At 37.7% G+C, this 23,852-nt stretch overlaps 1 protein-coding gene across 16 annotated transcripts in view; it reads right to left on the reverse strand.

Annotated features, from left to right (window-relative positions):
• LOC106174496 (roundabout homolog 2-like) overlaps positions 1–23,852 on the reverse strand; it is a 74,096-nt gene that overhangs the window by 4,605 nt on the left and 45,639 nt on the right. For 11 of the 16 annotated variants that reach the window (XM_087018621.1, XM_087018619.1, XM_087018615.1 and 8 more), the window contains 19 exons: positions 12,691–13,017; positions 9,634–9,912; positions 9,075–9,341; positions 8,559–8,683; positions 8,135–8,294; positions 7,813–8,010; positions 7,310–7,399; positions 6,860–7,047; positions 6,421–6,571; positions 5,857–5,987; positions 5,307–5,568; positions 4,913–5,028; positions 4,604–4,769; positions 4,109–4,249; positions 3,839–3,869; positions 2,927–3,087; positions 1,819–2,021; positions 1,470–1,602; positions 36–858 (listed from right to left, as the gene is read on the reverse strand). In XM_087018621.1, the coding sequence (XP_086874747.1) occupies positions 36–858; positions 1,470–1,602; positions 1,819–2,021; positions 2,927–3,087; positions 3,839–3,869; positions 4,109–4,249; positions 4,604–4,769; positions 4,913–5,028; positions 5,307–5,568; positions 5,857–5,987; positions 6,421–6,571; positions 6,860–7,047; positions 7,310–7,399; positions 7,813–8,010; positions 8,135–8,294; positions 8,559–8,683; positions 9,075–9,341; positions 9,634–9,912; positions 12,691–13,017 (3,952 nt within the window). Of the gene's footprint in view, positions 1–35; positions 859–1,469; positions 1,603–1,818; positions 2,022–2,926; positions 3,088–3,629; positions 3,689–3,838; positions 3,870–4,108; positions 4,250–4,603; positions 4,770–4,912; positions 5,029–5,306; positions 5,569–5,856; positions 5,988–6,420; positions 6,572–6,859; positions 7,048–7,309; positions 7,400–7,812; positions 8,011–8,134; positions 8,295–8,558; positions 8,684–9,074; positions 9,342–9,633; positions 9,913–12,690; positions 13,018–23,852 lie in introns of all 16 variants that reach the window. The other 5 variants (XM_087018613.1, XM_087018614.1, XM_087018617.1 and 2 more) reach the window with 5 other exon arrangements.

The raw sequence follows: 23,852 nt of genomic DNA on the forward strand, positions 1-23,852 counted from the left end.
CAGTGAAAACTGTTGATCATACGGTAAATGCTAACCTTGCTGACATAGGGGAATGCACCCTCTCATTGGTCAGGCTAGGAAGAGAAGACTGGATCCCTCGGTCCATGCACACCCCGGGACAGGATGCTGGAGATATAGGTGAATGAATGGCATACATCCTAACAGGGGGAGTTGGACCTCGATCTGAATCGTATCTCCCTCCCATTCCACCACCTCCTCCACCTCCTCCTAGGTCACTTTTATTATGAATAGGAACAAGTTTATATGCTCTCACAGGAGGTGTGGGTCCCCTCTCGTTTTCACTGGCTGACACCTCAGAGTATGAAGGCGGCTGCTGCTGAGATGACGACTTTGGTGAGTCAGTTCTGTGACGAGGGGACTGTGACATATTTCTTGCTTGTAAAACCTCGTTATAGTTCCTAGGCGAATGCGTTCTGTGATCACCATTAGCTAACTGCTGAGCTTGTTTACTCTTGGGAGACTGAGACCTGTAGTCTGAGTCGCTGTACTGTCCGTTCCCTCTCTGGGGATAATTTCTAATAGACCCCGATGAGGCGGGGGACAAAGGGCTGCGTAACTGTCCATAATGCTGCCCTCTATCATAATACCTCTCATTCTGACCTCCTCTCACAGGAGAGTTCCCCCTACGTGGTGAATCTGGAGGGGAATCTATATCTGTGGGTGGTGGGTGCTCTGGGGGAGGGGGTAATAAGTCTGCAAAGTTTAAAACGGGCTGTTTACACTGCTGCCCTCTATTTTTTCGATATGGAATTCCATTTTCATCCATGGTGAATTCACTTGACTCGCTGTGTGGACTGCCCACTTGATCACTGTAGTGGTAGTGGTCATGAGGTATATCTGAATTCATAAATACACAATTGAAATGAATTTACATAAGCAATTTGTCTGTCCAGACATGGCATTTCAGGGAAATGAACAGAAGTTGCCAAATCTTTCAAATAAACAGAAAATAAGACATAGACAATTTATTCTTAACAAATTTAAGGGTTTTTAATGTACAGGAGCAGGATGCTAATACAAAACTGACATATTTAGAACAAACTTCACAATGAATGCTGGTCTAACTCATAAGCATTAACATAACAAACAAATATTGTTTCAAGGAAATACACGTGTAACAAGCAGATTATCAGTGAATATTTCCCGGTCTATCTAAGCCCACTGCAAACTCATTAGAACACAGCTGGTTTTCATTCTGATGGTATAATTTATATCATGTTGTAAAGTCCCCATTTATTAAATCACAATCTCTATCCCAGATCTCAATATCAGAATATAAAAATCTATAATTCTGTGCTAAGTGGTTGGTTTTTGCAAAGTAGGTCTCCCATATGTGTTTAACTGAGTTTGCAATATAGGTGATATAATCTCAATACAAAGAGCCACTGTGCCCCCATCTCCTCCCCACTATCCCCCGCCCCCCTCTGCATTCACTGGGAAATGTTCACCTGTGTTGGGCCTACTGTTGTCCGTGTTAGACTCACTGCTGATACCTGGCTTTAAGCAGCTGTCACTGGAGCCACTGTGCATCTGAGGATCAATGATGCCCTGTCGAATGGGCCGGAATGCACTTTCTGAATGCTGCAGAAAGAGGGGGATATGGAATTAATACTTTCATCCTCTTCAAAGAACAATTCATTGAATGCAATTCTGTCAAATATTTTTTCCTGCTTTTTCAGAACAAAAGGGTTATTACTTTTCACCATTTATCCTTTGTTTTTGATTAAGACTTTTAGTACACACCCACATTGTACACTTTCACCTTCAATAAAAAAGGGAATATCAAATGATACCTACCTGTTTATTTAATATATTATTTGCATTAACTAAGTTTGCTGTTGCATATGGTGTCACATTGAGAGGGTGACCTTTGTCGTAGAAAGTTTTGATTTGTGGACTGGCGCCATCTATACAGTTGTAGACATTTTCATCGCCTACATTGATGACTTTACTCTGATCTGAGGAGTTTGTATGATAATCTTGGTCATTCCCAGAATTCCCTAAAATAATCAGAAACAGCTGCTTTAAGAAAGAAAGTAATTTGTTTCAAAAGATATGAATTCTAATAATTTTCATACATATTAGTAAATTCTTTTTTCATGTAACTGTCAGAAGAATGTCATATGGGACAAAGAATGATCAAGTTCAACGCCAGAAATACCACACATTCATGATTTGACAATGTTAAAAACACATTATAAAATTCAGATAGATAGTATTTAATTTTATCCTGCTTTAAAAACTTGTTCTTTGATATCAGACGCAAAATACATTTAAATCTTAACTGAACACTTTTTGCGTCCAAAGAAAAAACATTGAATTTCACCAATGACTACAATAATGACAACTCAATTCACAGCAAAAATTAAAATCGGTCAATAATAAATACGTGTCATGGACAGAAACCACCTGAAGTAGCATTTCACTAAACTAAAACTATACAAATGTACCATCCCTGACTAAGTCTACATTAAAGATGCATTTCCAGTCATGTTAGGTACACATATCTCTGTTCCAACATCTTTGGTCTCTATCTGATTAAAATTGATTTACTAAAGGCAGTGAATCTAACCCCTCATTTTCCTAAACACCAACATGAGAAGGTTATTGGTATAATGCCTTCAGCTGGGTTTTATATGGCAAGTTAACTTCTCGGACAACCTGCTTGAATGGTTAGGACTACCCACATTGACTGAAAATGCTGCTTTATATTAAAAGGAGACCAATTTATCTATAAAGATTATTTCCCCTGGTTATATAGCAAAGCCCCTTCCAATTAAAAGTCTATTTCAGTTCTCTTTCATTTTTAATGTGTTTCAAAAAGAAATGGAATCACAAATTCATCTTTTATAGCAGCATGCTTTTTCTGGAAAATTTAAAGTAGAAAATCAAGTACATGTCTTACTACTGAAATTGTTATATGAAGGAGTGCACTGGTGATTGCTTGTTGATGGATTGCCATGGCAACAAGAGTTGACACAATTCTGATTGTCATGGTGACCAGCAGAAGTGTCCCGATTGGCTAGAATTATCCCAGGAGGAGGAGCCTGTGCCAAGCTGTTTCTGCTGAGAGTGAAACAAGTGGAATTAATGACAGAAAGAGTGAAATTAAAGATAAAATAAAAGCAGAGCCTAAACCTCTAGTCACAGAATCAGACAGTCCTCTTGCAAAACAACCTTGGTCTGTGTTATTGCAAAAATACATGTCATTGCATATATGCCTTTATGCACTTGAACCAAAACATTATTTTTTCGTTTTTAATTAGGTCAATTCAGTTTGATTGAATGGTCAACCAAGGTCATTTGCAAGAAGATCACCTGACAAATCTTGCTGAAGTTTGAAATATAGAAGCCAGTGGTAAGAATCACCTTTTTACCATCCTTTTTTAGAGAAAAATGATCTAAATACTTTGTGCATGAAAAAATGCCCTGCTCTTTCTTTCTGTCCAGATATTTGGCTTTTCCCTCAAACTTCAGCATTCATAGTTGTGCCAATTCTACAGACATTATCCTACACCTATCCCAAGGCAAAGGTCACTCCTGTAACCTTGAGGCAAAGGTAACTTCCTTAACCTGAAGGTCAGGACCGATCCTTTGACCAAACTTACCACCATTTAGCATAATTAACTCCTTCCTGAGTACATCACCATGAACAATATTGGGCATTCTGAGGGGAGAGCAATAGTTGATTTTATTTCATTTTTACTTCATGGAATTGAGAAACAAGAAGAGGAAATTTAATAATACTTTTAAACATTAGAAATCCTTCACTTATCTATTATGTTACAATCTGCACAAAACATGTTCACATACGCACCTATTTGGGTCATTGGCCTTGTGCACTGGTACTGTAAAGAAATGGAACATATTCAAATATAATCAGTAACAAAGTCTTCCAATGCTTATGTGCCAAAGAAATCTTCACATTTCAACTACTGTATTTGCTAATCTTCCTATACAACATTTCACAGCTTTATTTTAATCATAAGCAAAAGCAGCATCCAGTGTGAGCTCTCCATATTTTAACATTCACTGAAAGTATAACCGGAGCTCACTTTTTAAAAATCTAAAATGCTGTTGCACATACCCATGACAACACTGTTCTTTTGTGCTTTCTTGTTCCTTTTTCTTCTGTATAGCCACACAACAAAGACACACAGCACAATCCACAGGACTCCACCCACAGTCCCAATAATGGTCGGAAGAAACCAGGGAGGCTGGCCGATTACTAGTGGAAAAGACAAGATATATCTTATTTATAATATTCCTATAAGTTTAATAAATGAATATATATTAAGTGAAATGAATAATAATCATAATTATAACAGATGGCATATCATTTATGGTATTCTTGCTAGGTGATCAAAATCAATGCAATTTACTGAACATGTGATAGATTTAATCTACTAGATTTAACATACATACAACTCCTGGTTATACCAATTTCTACTTCCTTCACGCAACTACAGTATGTAAGGGTGTTAATTTAATAATGGCATCAGACACTGTGCAAAATCAAAGTTAAAATTACTATGTCAGTTGTAAAATTATCAGGGAAATGATTTGAAAAAAAAAAGCATACCAATTGTTGTGGCCTCACTGACTCGCCCCACCCCAACATCTGTCCTGGCTCCAATCTGTAGTTTATACTCCACCCCGCTGATCAGGTTGCCTATCATGTATGACGTGGTACTAGCATTTAGGGTGATGTTACGACTGTACTGAGGATCATCAGCAATCAGAAAAATCTGAAAAAATTTCACAAAAATTTGATCTGTGTCACTTAGAATGTACCTTTGAATATTGTGGCAGCTACTTTTAGGTTCTTACACAAAATATAAACTAAATAACCTTTCAAGTAAAAGTCTCCACCATTTTTGTCTTAACTTACCACATATCCCCTCATGACCCCATGTATGTTCTCTGTGGCAGGTGGCTTCCATTCAACATAGACTGAATTATTGTCAAATTTCCTTGACATCACTTTCTGGGGAGCAGCAGATGGCACTGAAATGAAAAGGATGAGATACCTTGGATGTGACTAATGTACTCCAGTTCTAACACTGTAATGTGTATATGTACAATTATAAATTATTTGATCATTTAAAAGAACAAAACCCTTCTAGAGTTTTCACTTCAGACAGCAGATTATCAAAATTTTCAACTTAAAAAGCTCCCAGAAAATCTAACCAACAATTCTTTTTATTAATATTTATTGAAGACAAACTGTAAATGAGATGAAGAAAAGAAAGTTCACAGTACACAAACATAATATTCAAACTCACCATCTTGTTGGGTCTTGATCCGTACAATGTTACTAGCCTGGCCATTCACCGACAAGAAGAACGGCTGTACTCGGATCTCGTACCACGTCCACTTTCTAAGGTGTCGTAAGAAATACATAGTAGACCTGCTGCTGGACACGGTCTCTTGGTACCAGTTCTTATAGAAGGAGTTACTGCCCGAGCTGGATACCGTTCTCTGAGAGGGATCAACCTCGCGGTATATCACACGAAAGCCTTCTATATATTGCTGGGATTTCAGCACCTAGATAAATGGGGATGGGAATTTAATTCTATATTAATTAGTGAATATCAGTTTTTCCAGTGTAATATGAAAAATTCATATTAAATTTTTTTGCTATGCTGTAAATACTGACTTTATGATTAATCCTGTGGCAAATGACATATATCTTAAAGCAATTAACCTTATTTGCTTCCAGACAATAACAAGATGTCATTTCACATTGAAATTATGGTCTAAAAGCAATGCAAGGGTGGTGTAGAGAATCACACAATATAAATCATTAGTCAATGGTCAGGTTGCTCAACTCACCGTCCAGGTCAACTTGACCATGGTTGACCCCACAACTTCAGGCTCTGACATTCTGACTACATCTCCAGATAACATGTTCTCTATCAGTGGAATATCTATCTGCGTCTCCGTCCGTCTGCTGCCATTGCCCCCTGGTGACAAAAACATGTACCATCAGACCAATGCGTACAATGATTTATCAATCTTTTTTATTACAATCCACAATATTTTTTATCACAGGTGGTTGGTTTGAGTCTCAAATTGATTGCCTTCAGTGTTTCACTGCTTCATTATACTTATCTATTACAATCATATTTACTTTAAATCTAAAATTGCTTTTACTTGGTTGAAGCGTGTGTATATCAGTAAAGTAGTATGACATCACTGAAGTTCGTGAAATGTAGCTTGCCTCAATAAGCACTGTAAATCTTTGTCAAATGCTGAATAAATTCTAATTTTGTAGAAAATTTCATGTCTACTAAAAGCAATTTTACACCTAATAAGCCCTCTGCCACCATCTCTGTCTGACTTTTGAGAAACCATTTCAAGTTACCGACATAATTTACAGATACTAGTGGTAACTACCTTTGGTCCTTATCACCTCTGTGGTAGGTGAAGGTAGGCTCAGACCATGGCTATTCCTAGCCCGTACTAAGAAAATATACTTGGTGTCACTCTGAAGTCCATTCACAGTGAATGAGGTGCCACGGATATTGTTGGAGGCCACAATCCATCCCTAGAAGAGGGGGAAGGTGAGAAATTCAGCAAATTTTGACTTTCCATGTAATGAAAAAAACACAAAATTTTCATTTTGGATTATTGAATATGTTATACTTTCAATATTTGTTTTTTGAATTGATGTATGTAGTTTTCAATTACAAAAATGAAAATACTAGTAGTTTAAATTCATTAAATTGAGACAACACAATACTTATAATAATAATAATAATAATAATTGTAGGACCTGTTTTACATCTACTGTTTATAAACAGAAGTCACTTGAACCTGACATCCATCTACTTACCTCTCCCGTTTCATGGCTGAAGTACTCCATAGTGTAACTTGTCACTGGGGAAGCTCCAGTATTTTCACTTGGTTGCCACGACAACCTGACATAATGCTCATTTATTTCCAGGATGGATGGTTTTGAGGGCGGTCCAGGAAATGTTGACGCCTCTGGAGTGCGGTGAATGACCGTCGTATGGCTGGCTACTGAGACGAAATTTCATATTACGAAAATGTAAGTTCACAAAATGAGATGCAGTACAATACAAAAGATAGTCCTAAATTCTGTAGCAATTGGACAAATATATATCAGCCAACTTAAAAATTACAACTAATATATCAATGATAAAACTTTGGTGTAAACAATGAAATATGTAGCACATTACATAACAGAAAAATATTCTAAAACAACAAAATTTTTATTTGTTTGAGTGGCTATCATTGTATACAGTTTACATGCACTTCTTACCCTCTACTGTGAGATAAGCTCCTCTTGTTGTCTCCCCTGTCTCACTGACTGCTTTACACTGATAGTAGCCTGTATCCTCAAGCCTCAGGTCTGCAAAGTATATCAAACATCAGAGACCATAAAGCTACAAGCAGCTAAATTATTTCATCAGTGGTTAAGACATATGTACATCTCTCCTAACTATTATCCTAATTCATTCTTATCCCAGGCTTAGGTATCCTGAGGCAATATATCTGATTCAATGTGAGCAAAAAGTTAAAACTTGGTTAATTCTGGATAAATCTCTATCCTGGTGGAACAGGAAAGAAGAACTTTCATAACTTTTATCAGAAGTTTGCTAGATTTTGCTTTTTCATTCATAAATCTCTCCTAAAAAATGAGCCCCCATTACTAGTACAATTATCCAGTGAAGTTAACTCAGACCAGAACCAGTTCAGGTTTATCTCTCCTACTGAACAGCCCTTAATGTAAGGGTATACATATTAATAAACTAGGACTCTCACCTGATATCTGCATGGTCCCTGACGCCAGCAGGGTGAACCTTGGGTTGTTTGCCAGCAGGGGCTGGTTGGCCTTGTACCACTGTATTGTAGGGGAGGGGTCCCCTGAGGCTTGGCACTGCAGCATGGCGTGGGTGCTGACATGGAGGGTCTGGTTCGATGGACCCTGATGGATGATGGGAGGTGGTCGTGGGTCCACATCTGGAATTATGAAAAAACCAGGAGTTCTTAATGTTAACCTCAAACATTATATATAATCAAAAAAAAAAAAATTCTACAATTTTCAGTATTATTATTATTTAGTTTTCATCATGATGACCTTCACCTTGCACTGTGATCCTTGCCCTTGCAAAAGCAGTCCCTGCCACACTCACTGCCTGGCACAGGTATATACCATCATCACTCCTTCTAATGTCCTCTATCTTTAATGTTCCACCATCTGAAACTGTAAACCTGCCGTACCCTTGTCTCGGAAAAAACAAAACCTGCAAACAAAGCAAGCAAGTTTTCGGTGAGAAATCCAAGATACAGAAAAAGAAGCTCAAAGAGTCACACCACCTCCTTTTATTGCTTGGCACAACTAGTGCATTCATTGACAAAGCAACTTTCTGTTCAGTAACTCAATCTGTAATCACTATACAGATTTACTGCTTCAAAGATTTTTGTCATTGATACCGAGAGTAGTAGTGACACATAAGTTTCTTAAACTCCAGAGGACAAAATCTCCATGACTACAGGCCATACTTTACCTTACTCTGCTCTTTATTCCAGTACAAGGCTGGCGGGGGATTACCAGTCACAGCACAGCGAAGAGACACCGTCCTCCCAACACCCACTGTCTTGTCCCTAGGCGTAATGGTGAACTCTGGCAGAGCTAGAATTGGGAATGAAATCGAGTCAAATATTAATTGCATTTCACAGACACATCAGAGTACGCATCATTAAATAGAAATCAAATCAAATAACAATTATTTATCACAGACATGTCAAAAATGTGTTATGTAAAAAAGAACAATGTAACAAGTATTCACACACAATTTTGTTTAAAATGGGACATAAACCCATATTTTATGTTTCCATAGCCCAAAAATAATATTATTTGGTAAATTTAATTTGTAAAGTATTCTATGATTTCTTGCCAAATATAACAATGACACAGCTGAAGCTTCATTTATCAATTTATTTCCTTTTTCATTTATAATTTTGCTTTAACTTAGTTTTGATGTGAACATGACCATAAAACTATAAATCAGCAATATACATACACTGTACAGTCAGCCTGGCTTGGGCATCCTTATAACCCACTGGATTAGAAGCTCGACATATATACACCCCTTCATCACTAATCTCAGCCAGCTTCAGCTCCAGGGTCCCATCCTCTCGGACATTGTACCTCCCCAGGGGCATCTCCCCCTCCTCTCTTCTCCAGGCAATGGTGGGGGCGGGGTCCCCAGAGGCAGCACACTTGAACTCCACTCCCTGACCTTTTTGAATTTCTTTGTCCTGGGGTGGTTCTGTGAACTCTGGTTTCTCTGCAACATGAAGAAAAAATTCAGCAAACCGCACTGGTGTGTGGAGACTGTCTGAACCGGTTGTGTTGGACCTCTACCACATTTCTGCCCCAATACCTCCAAAACTGACTTTTTAAAAGTTTTTAACTCTTATTAATACATTGAGTGGAAAAGTGGAAAGGCAACATCAGTTAAATTATCCTGTCTGTTACGTCTATTCAATGTAATTCCTTGCATATCGTCAAACAATGTACTATATCTATATTTAACATGGTACCTTCGAATGTTAAGCTATATCTTTTTAACATGGTACCTTGTACAGCAACATATGCGCTGACGCTCTCCCTTTCTCCTGCTCTGTTCCTGGCCACACATACATAGGTGCCAGTGTCTGTCTTCTGTGCCTGCGATATTGTCAGCTTGCCGCTGTCGTCAATGGCAACCCTCCTGTCCCTCTCAATGACAATCCCGTCCTTTTTCCAAAGTATGGTCGGCTTGGGCTTTCCACGTGGAGGGTCGCACTCGAGAACAATGTCATCGTTAATGGCTGCCTTGGTCGAGTGCGGATTGGTCTCAAACTCATCACGCAGAACTGAAAATCAAAATGATGATATTAAAGATGCAAATTCATATACTAGCTTGAAAGTCATGAGATTTGAGTGTTTTTTTTTCTTAGTTGGAAACAAAAAAGTAAAAATAAAGAAATCAACCAAGTTTTGTTCATTTATATGGAGGTATCATCCATGAACTGATCAACAGAAGCAAATAATTGAAAATAGCTCAAAAGCAAAATTTACACAAAGAGAACTCAGTTGCCCTCTTTCCACTAGTAACCTAAGAGAAAAACCTGGACAGACCATCCAAAAATATCTAAATTCTATAGATTTTTGTGTGCTAGACTCATCAGAGATCTTAATTTGCACCAAAAACTATCAACTTCAGCACAGTTTCTCGAGCTGAAAATGAAGGGGGAGGGGGAACAATCTAAGATTCTCAATACTATATACACCACCATCCTTGAGTTTCCCTTCAATCTTTATCCCTCCCATAATATGGTTTCTGCATAATTTCACCATGCAGCCCCAGTCTGTGTGTACCTAGAAGCTGTAGGATCAGGTTGAACAAATATTTCCCAAGATAAAACATAATTAAAGATCAAAGGACCAAGAGATGGGCAGGCTCCTAGGCAAGGTAAACCAGGCATTCCTCAGAGTCAAGTACAAAGATTCTAGGAATAGACTTCAGGGAAAGTCTAAATATCCCAAATGTTTATACTGGCTGCCTATGCCCAGAGGGAGGGCTCTAGAACCAAGGATGGAAATATTTTCTGTTGAGTTTGCACATGTTGGTTTCTTTCCTGGTGGTGGGGGCAGAGGGGGGGGGGGGGAGAGATGGGAGGGGAACAAGCCGATTCACATATTCCATTGCATGGAGTGGTAGTTTTATTTGCAGATTTTGAAATTAAAATCAAGATATCTGAGATGTATGGTAAATTTATAAGGTTGCACATATACTCTCACCTTAATCTGTTTCTGTTACTAAGTTTTACTGCTAGTTATTTGAGATTAAATGGAAGTTAAAGTCAGCAATACTGCAATAAATCCACACCAGCAAGTACCATAAAAACACTTAACAGTGATATCATCAAAACTACGTAAAACAGCAGGCTATACAGTAAATAAAGTACACTGACTGCTTCTAGACCCACTTCAAATATATAGTTATGTGCACTTGAAGAGGTTTACACAGAAAACCTGTTAGACATGATTGGCAAATTTGAGATATACCTCCCACATTATCCATCACTACTTATTCCTTGGCATATTCTCTCAAAATACTTTCATTATACAATGAGTAGATTTGAGAGGCTGCACATTGTTCTTATGTGGTACCTACAGATAGTGACAAAGAAAACTATGAAACTAGACATGAAAATGGCCTTACACTAACAGATATTATTCTTAATTGTCCTCTAAATGGCTAAAGTCCTCCATGAGGCTTTAAGACACTGGAAAAATGTTTTTTTTCTTTCTTATCATAGCTTCCGATATGATAAGTTAATGGGATTTCAAGAACAAACTGGCATGCTTCTCCTTATAAACTAAAAAAGCCTATACATTAGGCAGGGTAATGTAAGCTGCCAGCTGGATAAATATCAAATTGGACAAGATAATTTTTTTAATGACCTGCTTTCCTGATTGGCCTACAAATAATACTTCATTTCAAATTGTTACAACCTTTCTCATTTTTTCTGATGACACATCCTTTGACCAAAATTACAAAAGAAAAGCAACCTGCATCCCAGTTTGAAACCATATTCCATCAACTTCAGTGATGGGGAATTTGCTTCAATATGACCTATGGGCCAAGGGAGTCCTCCATGTTAAACTTCTTTATAATAATATCTATTCTTCATGCAGGAAAAAATACCAACTTTGCTCCATGTGGTGTGTCACAAATAGGCAAAAATAATTCCGTGAATACTTTTTACAAGATATTAAACTACATTTAATAACATATTTTTGGATGACGCCCAAATTTATGTTTATTTGTGTGCCACAAAGAACACTATTATCTTCTTACCTGCCTAATGTAAAGGTTGGGGGGGGGGGGAGGCTGCTTATCCTAAGGTAACATGTCTTTGTACTTATGGCATGTTAGGATATCAAGGAGGTGGCAAACCTCTGAAAACTGGAGGTAGCCATTTCTTCTGTATAGTAATCTCGAGTGAGGAATTACCCAGAGACCTACATATGCTGTACAGTGATTACCGACCAGCCTTATCTTTTCTAATATTATACAGTTGTATTTAATGAAGCAGGCAGGACCTGTGCTCAGACAAATCCTACATGAATCTACTTAATGGCATAACTGATAACGGATTACTGTCAGATTTGTCATAATTTTACTAGCTTTCCAAGCATAAATGGTGATAAGTAGCTTAAAGCTTTAGTTCATATATTTATTATGGAATGGCTTGTCTATTAATTGCCTGGTGAAAACAATAACACATAATTCTACAATTTCATCTTTGTCTAGGTGAAATCTTATGATAAAGTCAAGTAAAAGTCGTCTATCTTGCGAAACATTCTGGTACTGCTGTATTGCTAAGATTAAATCATGTGTTAGTCCTTCTCACATTGAGCAAGGCAGTTTTTCGTAACCCACCAGTTTGTCTAGCAAGTAACTATGCTATGTGGATTTTAAACCATTTCACAAGCTCCAATGTACTATTAAAAAATAATCAACTTATGTGGCTGTGTTGAGCGCGAATATACATTCTTATGTAAAAGCCAGGCTACAAAGTCACTAATCGCTCAAACTGGATCCAAAAAACTATACCGCTTGATATCAAAAGGGCCTTCCTTACCTGCTATTTCCAAGGTTGCGTTCCTACTTATTGCACTTCCATGGATATTAGTAGCATTGCAGTAATATGTCCCTACATCTGGCTTGTTGTTCTTGTTGTGTATAATCCTTAAAAAGAACAATTGACCATTGGGCAGTAACATCCTGTGCGATGCTGTATCCTCGTTGGACGTTATCACTGGCACGCCGTCTTTGTACCACGTGATGGTGGGCTTAGGCATGCCCTCGGCCCCACAGTTCAAGGTTGCGGGTTCATTCCTTGCCACGTAGGCATCAGTGGGGTTTTCAACTATACGGGGGTTGGGGTGGATGGTTTCAGCCACTATGTCTGAAATGACAAAAACAAGCAAATTTGAACACTTGAAGATGATTTTTTTAATTAAAAATATTGTACTTGATACTACATTTCGTGAAATGTAAAATTGGGGGGGGGGGGGGGGGGGGGGGGGGGGGATAAATGCAGGTTATAATTATATAACTGAAGAAGATAAAGAAGAATGAACCAAAGGCATTATGTTGCAATCATAAGACTGAATTCATTGTATTCCACTCTATGGTGCCTATACAAAATGAGTTTTCTAAATAATTTATCTCTAGGTCTATTAATTTTTATCAATCATAAGTTTCTTTCACTAAATGAAAAGTGATACCAGATTTGTGCACCCTGTCTTTAATTAGATTTGAAGAGAAAATTTAAGTAAAAGATGTATTTATTGTTTCAGTAATCTATGCCTGTGATTTCAGCAAGACATTTGGTCAATGGGCATCTTGGATAACAGTCTACATCAGTGTGGCAACCCTAATGTTTATTTCTTTACCACTTTTCTCCTAGACTAATGGCTGTGCTTTTTCCTAACCCTTTTCCTTTGGTTATTTTAAGGCTGTTTTTTTACCAGAAAAAAATAGCACTGAGAGATATAACAGGTGGCGGAAATGCAAGCATTCCAATTGCCTGTGTGTAGAAGATCATCCACTAGAATTCCATTGAGGTTATCACTCTGGTAGGTTGTGTTGTAAGATAAAACATTCATTTTTGTATTGTGCTTTAAATATCAAAAAAGGCTCAAGTTTTAGTTTAAAAGCACAAGCAAACCTCACAAAAAGTGGTGATTTCTCTTTTTATTTTGGACAAAAACATTTTCAGAAACAATTGACTTACTGACAAACGAATCACTTTGGTCTCACAAACTTTGACGTTGTCAAAATAAATGCAGCTGTGCTTTATATGCAACTCAATTTCTAAACCTCTTCTCTTTTTCTTAACAAAGGCAACCATCCATTTAACTCTTAGCATGCATGATATATTACATTCAGAAATACAGTAGGGTTTCCTACAAGTGTTTAATAAACAGGCAATCTCAACAGTAATAAAAAATATCTTCTCTTGCCACCCATGGAGATTAAATGATTAGCTGAGGTCATAAAGGGCAAGTGCATGGCCCAGGAACATTTGTTAAAAGTAAATGACATTCATTCACTTTCATTTCATTTGAACGCAGTTGCTTAAAAATAAGTTCCCACAAGTTATAATATATTATTCTTGTAATTCAGCTGAATTGGAATGTACTGCTATAAACCAGAATTACAATGAAAAAGGACAAAAGAAAAGGCAGTTTGTCAGGATGTTGAATCAAATGGTTGAAACACAATCAAAATAATGAACTAGATTTCAGGGAGACCTGTAAACTCTAACTTGAACGAACCAACATTATAAACACATTGCATTTTTTCTGCATTGTCCCCATCTAGATAACCCCATGACATTGCCTCCTAAAAACTAACCTGGCCATCTGAAATGGCTTGTACTGCAAGCCCAAAGAAATGGTCTTTTTTGTGATCAAATGCCAAAAAAATGACCCTGAGTGTAGAGGTCCAACTTCGCCTTCCTTGACAGGGGTGAATGAAAGTATATCTGACAAAACATCAAAGGAGCAGAAGAAGAAAGGCAGAACAAACATTTCACCCTGAAAAACTTTTCCCTGTCCAACATAACTTCACAACGCCTTCATGGTCCTTGGACTTCTAAGCCAATTTTTTTTCTTTCTCTGAATGTCTTTTTTAGTTCCACTTTTTTCAAGCAAAGAATTTTTAGTTAAAAGCTTTTAGGGTCACAATCATCTTAAAAACCTACAAATGGAAAATATCTCCAAGATAAGAACATGGACTTTAAAACTATTCAATTAAATCTGACACAATAGTTTTCAACTTACAAATAAACACCTGTAGCAAGCACATTTTTTTCAGACATAGCTTCAAGTGCTTTTCATTATGAGGACAATTGAAATATATTTTTATAATTATGGCACTTATTTCTTTGACAAGCAATGTAAACAGTAGTTTTGAAGAATGAGGAAATACGTACACAAATAAATGCGCACAGGCATGCACGCATGCACAAACACACATGCAGGCCATGACATGTGTGTGACAACAATACACACCCTTGCCTTCATTCAAAATGATCATGAAAATAGAAAACCACCACACACTGCCAAAGTCTACACATAAAATTTCCATACTCCAGAATCCTTCAATCACCTTTTTAATGGCATATAACTCACTGTATTTTCATTTTTTTAACAACCGACATCTTCAAATCAACATCACTGTTTGACAAAATTCATTCACAAACAAGAATCTATGGGAAAAGGAAGACAGCAGCAACCTATTCTTCTACTCCAAGTGTGGTCTTCAGGAGGAAAAATATTTATCTTTTGTCTGCTGTGTTGGTATTGTTTCTGAATGTTTGTATAATGTTCTCGTCCTGATATTTTACAACTCATTAATCCTTCCCGATCTCAGAGTCAAAACAAAATGGAGGATTTTCTGAGGTGTTTGGAATCACAATGCTTGAACTACAATAATACTAATACTGCTGTTTTTTTTTTAATGTACATTCCACTTGGGTGGGTTGCTTTGTATACACATCCCTACTAAGAGCTTCTTAGACCAATGTTCAAATTGGGACTCATTTTGCCATTGCAAAGGGGTGGGTCAAATGTGCATGTGCATAGGCATGCATGCATGCATATTTATATGACCCCCTCACACATTCAAGTAACACAGATGCATGCACACACATTTCTACTAATATCAGGCTACAAACTATTCTTAACATTTAAACACTCTATTGCAAGTAATTGAAACCAATTCTCTTCCATACATAATGGCCATGTGTACATATCTTAGACAAAAGTGAAATTACTGAGACAACATTTTACTACACCAACTTATGAGAACACTAAATCATGAATGTACTATTTTGTATTAGTTATATGTAGTAGGCAAATCGGACTAGAAATCTATATCATATCTATATCAAACAAGACTACTGAATGCCAAAAGCCATTTTTCTGCTCATTTCTTATCGTACGACATTACTAGGCACCTTAAGTCTGAGAAACTATTAAACTGTAGCGTCAATCCATATCCACTTAACGAGAACAATCTCGCAGAACCAGGCTCTAAAGGCACAATATACTACGGGGCAATATCAGTAGTCGGCTCTCTCAAAAGGTTGTGTGGGTGATTGTTGTATCTCCACTCAGAGAGCTGTCTGATAGCTGTTTGTTTTGACATTTAGAACAAGTTTGAAGGGGAGGGAAACATGCACAGCAACAAACATGTTTGAGTGTCCAAGAGTGCCAAAAGGATGCAAGCACTTTCAAGCCAATACAGTGCTTACTCCAACAACTACAGCACCAATGCAACTTGGCTAATCTTATCCAAGACTGTGATAAGGATGTGTACCCTGAAAGTTATTCCTAAATTTACCTGTACATAACAAATATTCATTGTGTGTATACATGTCAATGACTAAGCCAATGCCTGCTGCATGACCATAATGAGCTCCCCCCCCCCCCCCCCCCCCCTCCTCCCCAGCTCTGGTGTCCTCATATATAAAAACAGACAGTCATTACTGAGAGGGATTGTTTCTCCGTTATGCCAATACTTAGAATTGTCATTATCTCAAAGTATAACTAAAAGTTGAATAAATAGTTGTAAAAACTGCAGAAAAACAAGGCCAAAGTTTTACTTTTTGATTTTCAGAGAGCAAAACTTTCATTTGTGGAGGGAGGGGCTAGGCACACTGCAGAGAAATGGCACATGTCCAAACCTATGACCTTGTCAAAACATCAAACATTCTCAGCCACCACTTGGGTGTACACTGTCCAGATATCCAGCATCCAATTACCTGATGATAAGTGTCACACCTCCATCAAACTGACCATGAAATGTCTGCTTACAGAATCAACACTGCTTATTGCTTTAGCTGTTGGGGGTAAAACACTGTCCAAGATTTATAAAATCCACACCCAGTGGCCTATACACAGGTCTAGAAGGCTGGGTGTTTGGTTAAGCAACAACAGGCAGGCCTATGCTAGTGTAGTTCCACTCTGGCTGGTGTTAAAACAGACTTGCATGCCAAGGATGGCTTTATCCCCCCTCCTAGTTTTTTGCCATTAATAGAAGGACGATATTTCCACATTCATATATAGGACTAACTTTCCATGGCCAGTTAAGAAAAGGGCAACCCAACTCCTTACCAAAAGTATTTTGTATCAAACACTATGATAATGATGACAGAGGGGCCAATGGCACCTGCCAGAATGGTTCCGTACCCCGCCACATTATAAACCCAATACTGTCAAACCCCAACTGTCAGTCAAAAGAACATCTGGTTGAGTGGAACCTTCTTGGGTGTCTTGTGCCTAGTCTACCACATGAGGGAGTTTCTAAGGGTGCATTCCCAGAGATTTAGATCGATCCAGAGATTAAGATTTAGATCGACCTAACTCCCTGGGGGTTCACGCTAAATTGCAGTCAGCCGAGCGCACACCATAGTTATTTACCCTTTACAGCTTTTAGTAGGCGGGACAGACGCTTGAGCCGGCTAAGCTGAAAGTAATCTAGTGAGACTCCCCACAGGGATAGATCGATCTAAAATCTATAAGAATGGGGTCTAAGGAGACTTCTGATACTAAAAGTGACTATAACAATGACCAGCCATCAGAAGATCACTGTCCAAATCAGTTGGTCATAATGGTTCTAGTAGCTGTAATGTGGAGTTTTCTTAAAGACCAGTAGTTATTGTTTACTAAAAGACTCCAAAAATGTTCATCAGCAATGAACATTTAGTGTGTACAGCAATTTGCATACCATTTCTTAAACAAAGTATTGAGTTTTTTGCAGTTATGAAGCAATATGTCATATATACAACCAGTTTCACACTGAATCTAAGGGAATAAAATGATGAGGATAAGGAAGCCATTGCTGGTTACTCCAGATCTGGAGTTAGTTGCCAACAGCTCAGCCATACTCAGACATCCAGACAACTCATTTACATGTTGCCATGGCATTGCTCACTAGAGGCTCTCTTCACAAGTCTCAACAATTACTTCATTAACAGATTCCAAGAAGTGTTGAGTGCTGATGTAAGAACCCTCCAACAGTCATCAAATGACCATCTCAAATGACCATGGTGTGGAATTCTGACACATTCTTGGCGACTTTCTGGCGCCATTTGAAATAAATATGGTAATTGTCCAGTGGAACAATAATGGCCTTGGGAGCAGGTAATTAGTGATTCACTACATGATTTCCCATAAATGATTGACTCAGGAATTGGAAATAAAAGATACCCTAATCATAGCATTGATGAGAAACTCCCCAAATTCAATTTTACTTCAGGAATTTTTTGAGATAAATTCTTTAGGTTATCTCTGCTTTTGTCCTTGGGGATATCAACACCATGATTACCAGTGTATTTATCTGGCTTTTCAATATTAGCCATCTACTGTTCACTATTGATAAAGTATTTGGGTGAAATTAAGCAAAAATTCCTGCATTTCATAAATAAAGCTTTAAAGTTACTGTTTTTGAAAAAAAATTCATTTAATATGTTATAATTCATTCCTTGTATTCTTTTACTACTGAAAAGTATTCAGGTTAAGGGCTAAAGAAAATTGTCATTGTATTCTTTCTGTTTCGCACATTTCGTGTAATCAACCCATTGATTTCGTGTAATCAACCCATTAAAATGTGACTTGATGAAACATATGGTCAGTCAATAAATTCACCACTTGTGGTTTGTTAAGTCATCACCTCTCAGTGCAAACCACCCTGCAGTCCAATATGCTTTCCACTTGTTCAAATCATCTCCACTACACATATTTATGAGTCAGCAAAACAATTTATTGTGGAAAGGATGGCCCTGTGGTCATTTACAGTCTAAGCATGTGTTTTAAGAAAACATGAAATAAGTGGACTGACTACTGAAGAACCAGCAGGGGAATACCACATTTTCGATGTACTCACACATGCATATTGAGAGAGAGAGGGAGAGAGAGGGGGAGAGGAGATAGAAGGAGAGTGGGAGAGAGGGAAGGAAGGAGAGAGTAGAGATGAGAGACATTAGGGCAACTGCAAATTGCTATTTTTAGTGGTGTTAGTTAACAGAGGCAAAAACACTCTGGTAACAGGTTATTGAAAAAGCCTGGCTTTTTTGCTGAAAAACAATTACTTAAAAGTGCTGATAATACGCTGTGCAGTGCAAACACAGAACAAGTGTTATTTGGCATCCCAACTTGTTAAAACCTCCCAGCCTATTCCAAATTGACCTTTCCTTATCATATTCAAAGTCACTTCTGTGTTCAGAAAATTTGATTATACCACCAAACCTGCTAGATTAAATAAGCCCCCAAAAACAACGGAAGGGGCCAAGATTGAAATCTTTTCACACAATTAAGTAATCGATATTTTCCTTTTGTTTTATTCAAAGTTGGGGCTCTTTAGGGGTCATCTAGCATACCTATAAATGTTCTGTTCTCTCTTTCTTAACTTGAACCACTTAAATTTCTGAACCATTGTCAAAATTGGATGAACTAAAAATGATGTCTCAAAAACATTTTTGATATGTTTGAACATCTGCCAATATTGGAGAACCTTTCCAGTCACAGATTAAAAAAAAATCAATATATAAATGCAATTTGTTTCACAAAGTGCATTTGGGAAACTATCCAAACTATTGACTTTAAAAACCCATATGACTATTCGATTATTCTTATCTGTGTTTGTAATTTTCAGTATCAAAATGAAATAAATGTTTTGGTTGTTGCTGTTGCTTTTTTTTTTTTGATAAACCAAAATAAATTTCATGGATTTCAGTTCTCTGCTTAGTGGACATATCGTTCTTTATCCCAGCTAAGTTCTTGCTATCTTAGTCCCTAATCATCTTTGGTATTGATCCAAGCTGGTAACTACCAGCAATTCTACAAATTGTCTGAAAACCCATGAGATGTCCCTATCTCTCCATTCTCAGACTGCATGTGGATCTGGCTTCACAAAAGAATTTCAAATCATGAGTTGATCTTTACTTTTAATATTGGCTACTTCTGTGCCAGAAAAAAACTACGAGTCCAAGAAAAGAACTGAGAAAGCCATTCTTGTTTTTTTTTTAATGGGAAAAATAATGCAATCAAATGAACTGTTCGTCTTTCCTCAAAATAGACTTTTTTGTTTTTAAGTAAAAAACATCTTTTGAACTGAAGTTCCTTTATGAGACCAGGCCCCTGCCACAGAGAAGCCAACTTTATAGGGACAAAATAGCTTATGTCGTGGACTGTGATGAAGATTTGATGTAGAACAAAATGATAGAAAACCCATGAGATTTCTGATGGTATGTAGTTAATGCTACAGAACCCTCATACATCTCGAGTTGAATTGTTAATGAACTAGAGGTGAATAGACAAACAACTGACATAAGCATACTGGTAAAGACAGAAATTCTTCCGGACTCTAAATATATGAATTTATTTGCCACATTAGCACTTTATATCCCTTTCATGCAGGTATAGCCATACAAGAAGACACAAAAACAGATGCATGCATGCACACAAATGCGCCTGCACTGTGACACATACATATTATGTCATGTGTCTGATGTACACATCTCCTTCCAAGCAGACTGGCAAGCTTTAACACAAGTGTTTATTTGAAGTGAGACTGCAAGGCAGCATCTTGCAGAGAGTTTATCTAACATTCAGATAGAAATTTATCATGGCCTCATACCCCTGTGGGACAACTCTAAGTGAAGAAAGATTAGAATCCCATTTAGACTATTTCATGCCATCATATCTGTAATCTTTTAATGTGATTTCTTATGCAGCAGAGACAATCCCAATGAGACATCTTGGCATTTGTGATTTCATTATTGTTGTTTTAAATTTCCCAATAAACATGTGAATAAACCCACAGACTTATTCCATTTTTAATATTTCTGTTAGGAATCGATGTCTCCGAAATATTTTTGTGCTTTGCTACAGCATGATTTTCTATCATAACAAGGTTCAATTATAGCAGTATAGTAAAATTTATTCTCCTCTCCTCCCCCAACCTGAGAAAAATTCAGAATTTGTAAGTGGAACTAGCAACTCACAACCAACCAAGAGTGGAGACCATTTTAATTGAAGGCATCATGTAAATCAGGAAGAGTGTGTTTTGTCATCATTAACAACTTAATTTTTAGCAGTTCTCATTTGCATGCACTTCTGCAAATAAGCGTGGACATGGTCATACTAGACTTCAAACTTTTGGTGTGACAAATACTCAATCACTCACCTGTTAAAAGCAACCATTGTGATGTATCACGTGTAAACAACAACAACAACTTTATTAAATCTGGCAGCCCATGTCCTCCTCAGCCATAGAGAATGATAGAGTGGTGTAGGCATGTTTTTTTGTTAATTTTTTGTTTGTTTTGTGAAGGCAATGACTCACACAGAGGATGAAGATCAAGTTTACAAAGGCTTGAGGAAACAACAGCTGCAATAATGGATAGACAGATGAGGGAGAAAGAGGGACTGGAACTTTGGATTGAGATGTTTGAAGAACTTTTTTCAATCACTTTTCTGTTCATGTGACTGTTCATGTGAATTCATCTAATGTGGAACATTTGCAATATCATATAGATGGCAGTTTACTTCACTTGTGATTAGTAGGTACAGAATGAAGGAAATGTTCAGATATTCAAGCCGAAATGACCAGATATTCCATTAAGCTACTTCAGACAACATTTGAACTTTGCAGAATTCAAAGACTAACATATCACAAATATATAAGAATTTCAGCAATGTTGAAGTGGCACTTTAAAGATGAATAACCCCTGACCACCATGTGTCATGCCAGATGGCAAGTCTACACCATAGTAATCTACCTCTTACCTTAATGTTTTCTTTATTAAGATTCCCATTACTGGTGTAACAATACCTGTCCACTCCAGTTGAAGTACAGGTAAGCTATCACCTGCTCATCTGCCACGCCCACTCTCAATGTGACCCAGAACAGAAAGGCCATTCTGTAACCAGCTAACCTCCCCTTAATACAGACACCAGACTCATGTGATTTTCTTTAAGAAGCAATTCTAGACCACAAGTCCACTTATTGCTTAGATTCCCATTAGTAGTGCTGATCTGTTTTTATCATCCAATACCTAAATTATGGCACCCTGCTCTTTCTCATTTTAACTGACACCCTGTCCGACTTTCTCCCTTGTATCCCTTAGTGTTTTTTAGCTGCACTTATACCCCGTTCACACTACAGTTGCCAAAATGCGCATTTCTATAATTCGGATTTTTCGTAAGGAATCCGATTCGGTATTGCGTTCACACTCGCTAAGCGAATCCGAATCCCACGTTGAAAATTTCAGGTTTAACTTCCTGTTTTGAACACTCGCGCATGCGCCGCACAGGAAATCTTAAAATATCAACAAAAATTTGTGACGACAAATGCAACTCAAAAGACATTCCAGCATTCTTGAGAAGTATAAGGTAGCAAAATAAGTTTGTTTCCTCATGTTGTAGTGAGTGGTGACCTCCAAATACGTTTGGTGCAATCGCTAAAGTAATAAACCAGCGTTCATAGATACCCGCACTTATCTGCACACATGCGCAGTAAGATCTGTACAGGTGTCGATTCCGGTAAGTTATCCGGATCGCGCTTAGAAATCCACCTCGCTTGCAGGATTTTGAAAATGCGCATTTTCAAAATCCTCTTGCGTTCACACTACTGCATTTATTCGAATTGTGACCTAATTCGCAACTTATCCGGATAACTGAGCGTAGTGTGAACGGGGTATTTGACACCCCTCAATTTTCTTATCCTTTAGAAATCTTACCCCATTCTCTCTCTATAATTTTATCTATTTTTTCATCCCCTTTGATATCCTCTCGCTGAGTATCCCTGCTTTTCCTCACCCCCTAAGATACCCAACCTTTTCCCACTTTTCTGGGTATCCCTGTTTTTCTGCATCCCCTCAGCTATCCCCTCCCCCATCCCTGGGTATCCCTGCTTTTTCTCAGCTCCTTTCTGACAGATGTCTAGACAGAAGCACAGGAAACCAGTGCACTAAAGCAACAAATACTCTGTAGGCTACAGGAGCCCCAAGAGGTAGTGTTACATAGACAAAGCACCTGCCAGCCCACTACACAGTAGTTGTGACCTTGGGAAGATCTCATCTGGGTGTGAGATACTTTTCATTTGCCACTGGCTGCTGTTTGCCTTTTTTATTTCATTTAGAACATTTCTTTATCATCTTAAAAAAGAACTGCTTTTCTGTTGTTATTGTATCATCTCCTTCTCACACTGGCTCTTTCAAGTATCTGCTCAACTTTTGGATCTTTTTCAACTTTTCAATCTTCCAACCCTTCAGGTATCACAATATTGGAGTTGTTTGGGTTATCTTGTTCAATGCCATCTATTGTCACTTGGGGAAGTTTTTTCACTTATCTAATATCTTTCTTGGACGAACAATTTTGGGCATAGTTGAATGAATATTTTGTGTTACAGCAAGGGGAATTTGTACCTGCTTTTTTCAGGAATTACTATATTTTAAAGGAGGTCTGTGGGATGGAATAAAGATCCTCTATTCTGATATATTGGATGGTAACACAGTAATAAGGGCAAGGGTATCATCCATGATTGAAAATGGCTGAGACATGATCAGTCACCTACAACAATAGCCCTTTTTTTCAGATGTCAAACTCATTTAAAACAGTTTCACGCAGTTATTTCCCCAAAAACCAGCCAAACAGACTTGCATAAAATCAAACCTGCCAGACATATCGGTTTAAATTGAGTTGCCACTCTCAACTTCATATCTCCCTG

The sequence above is a fragment of the Lingula anatina genome, chromosome 7, assembly GCF_051362555.1.
Source record: "Lingula anatina isolate TDL-2025a chromosome 7, LinAna3.0, whole genome shotgun sequence".
Taxonomy (NCBI): Eukaryota; Metazoa; Brachiopoda; class Lingulata; order Lingulida; family Lingulidae; genus Lingula; species Lingula anatina.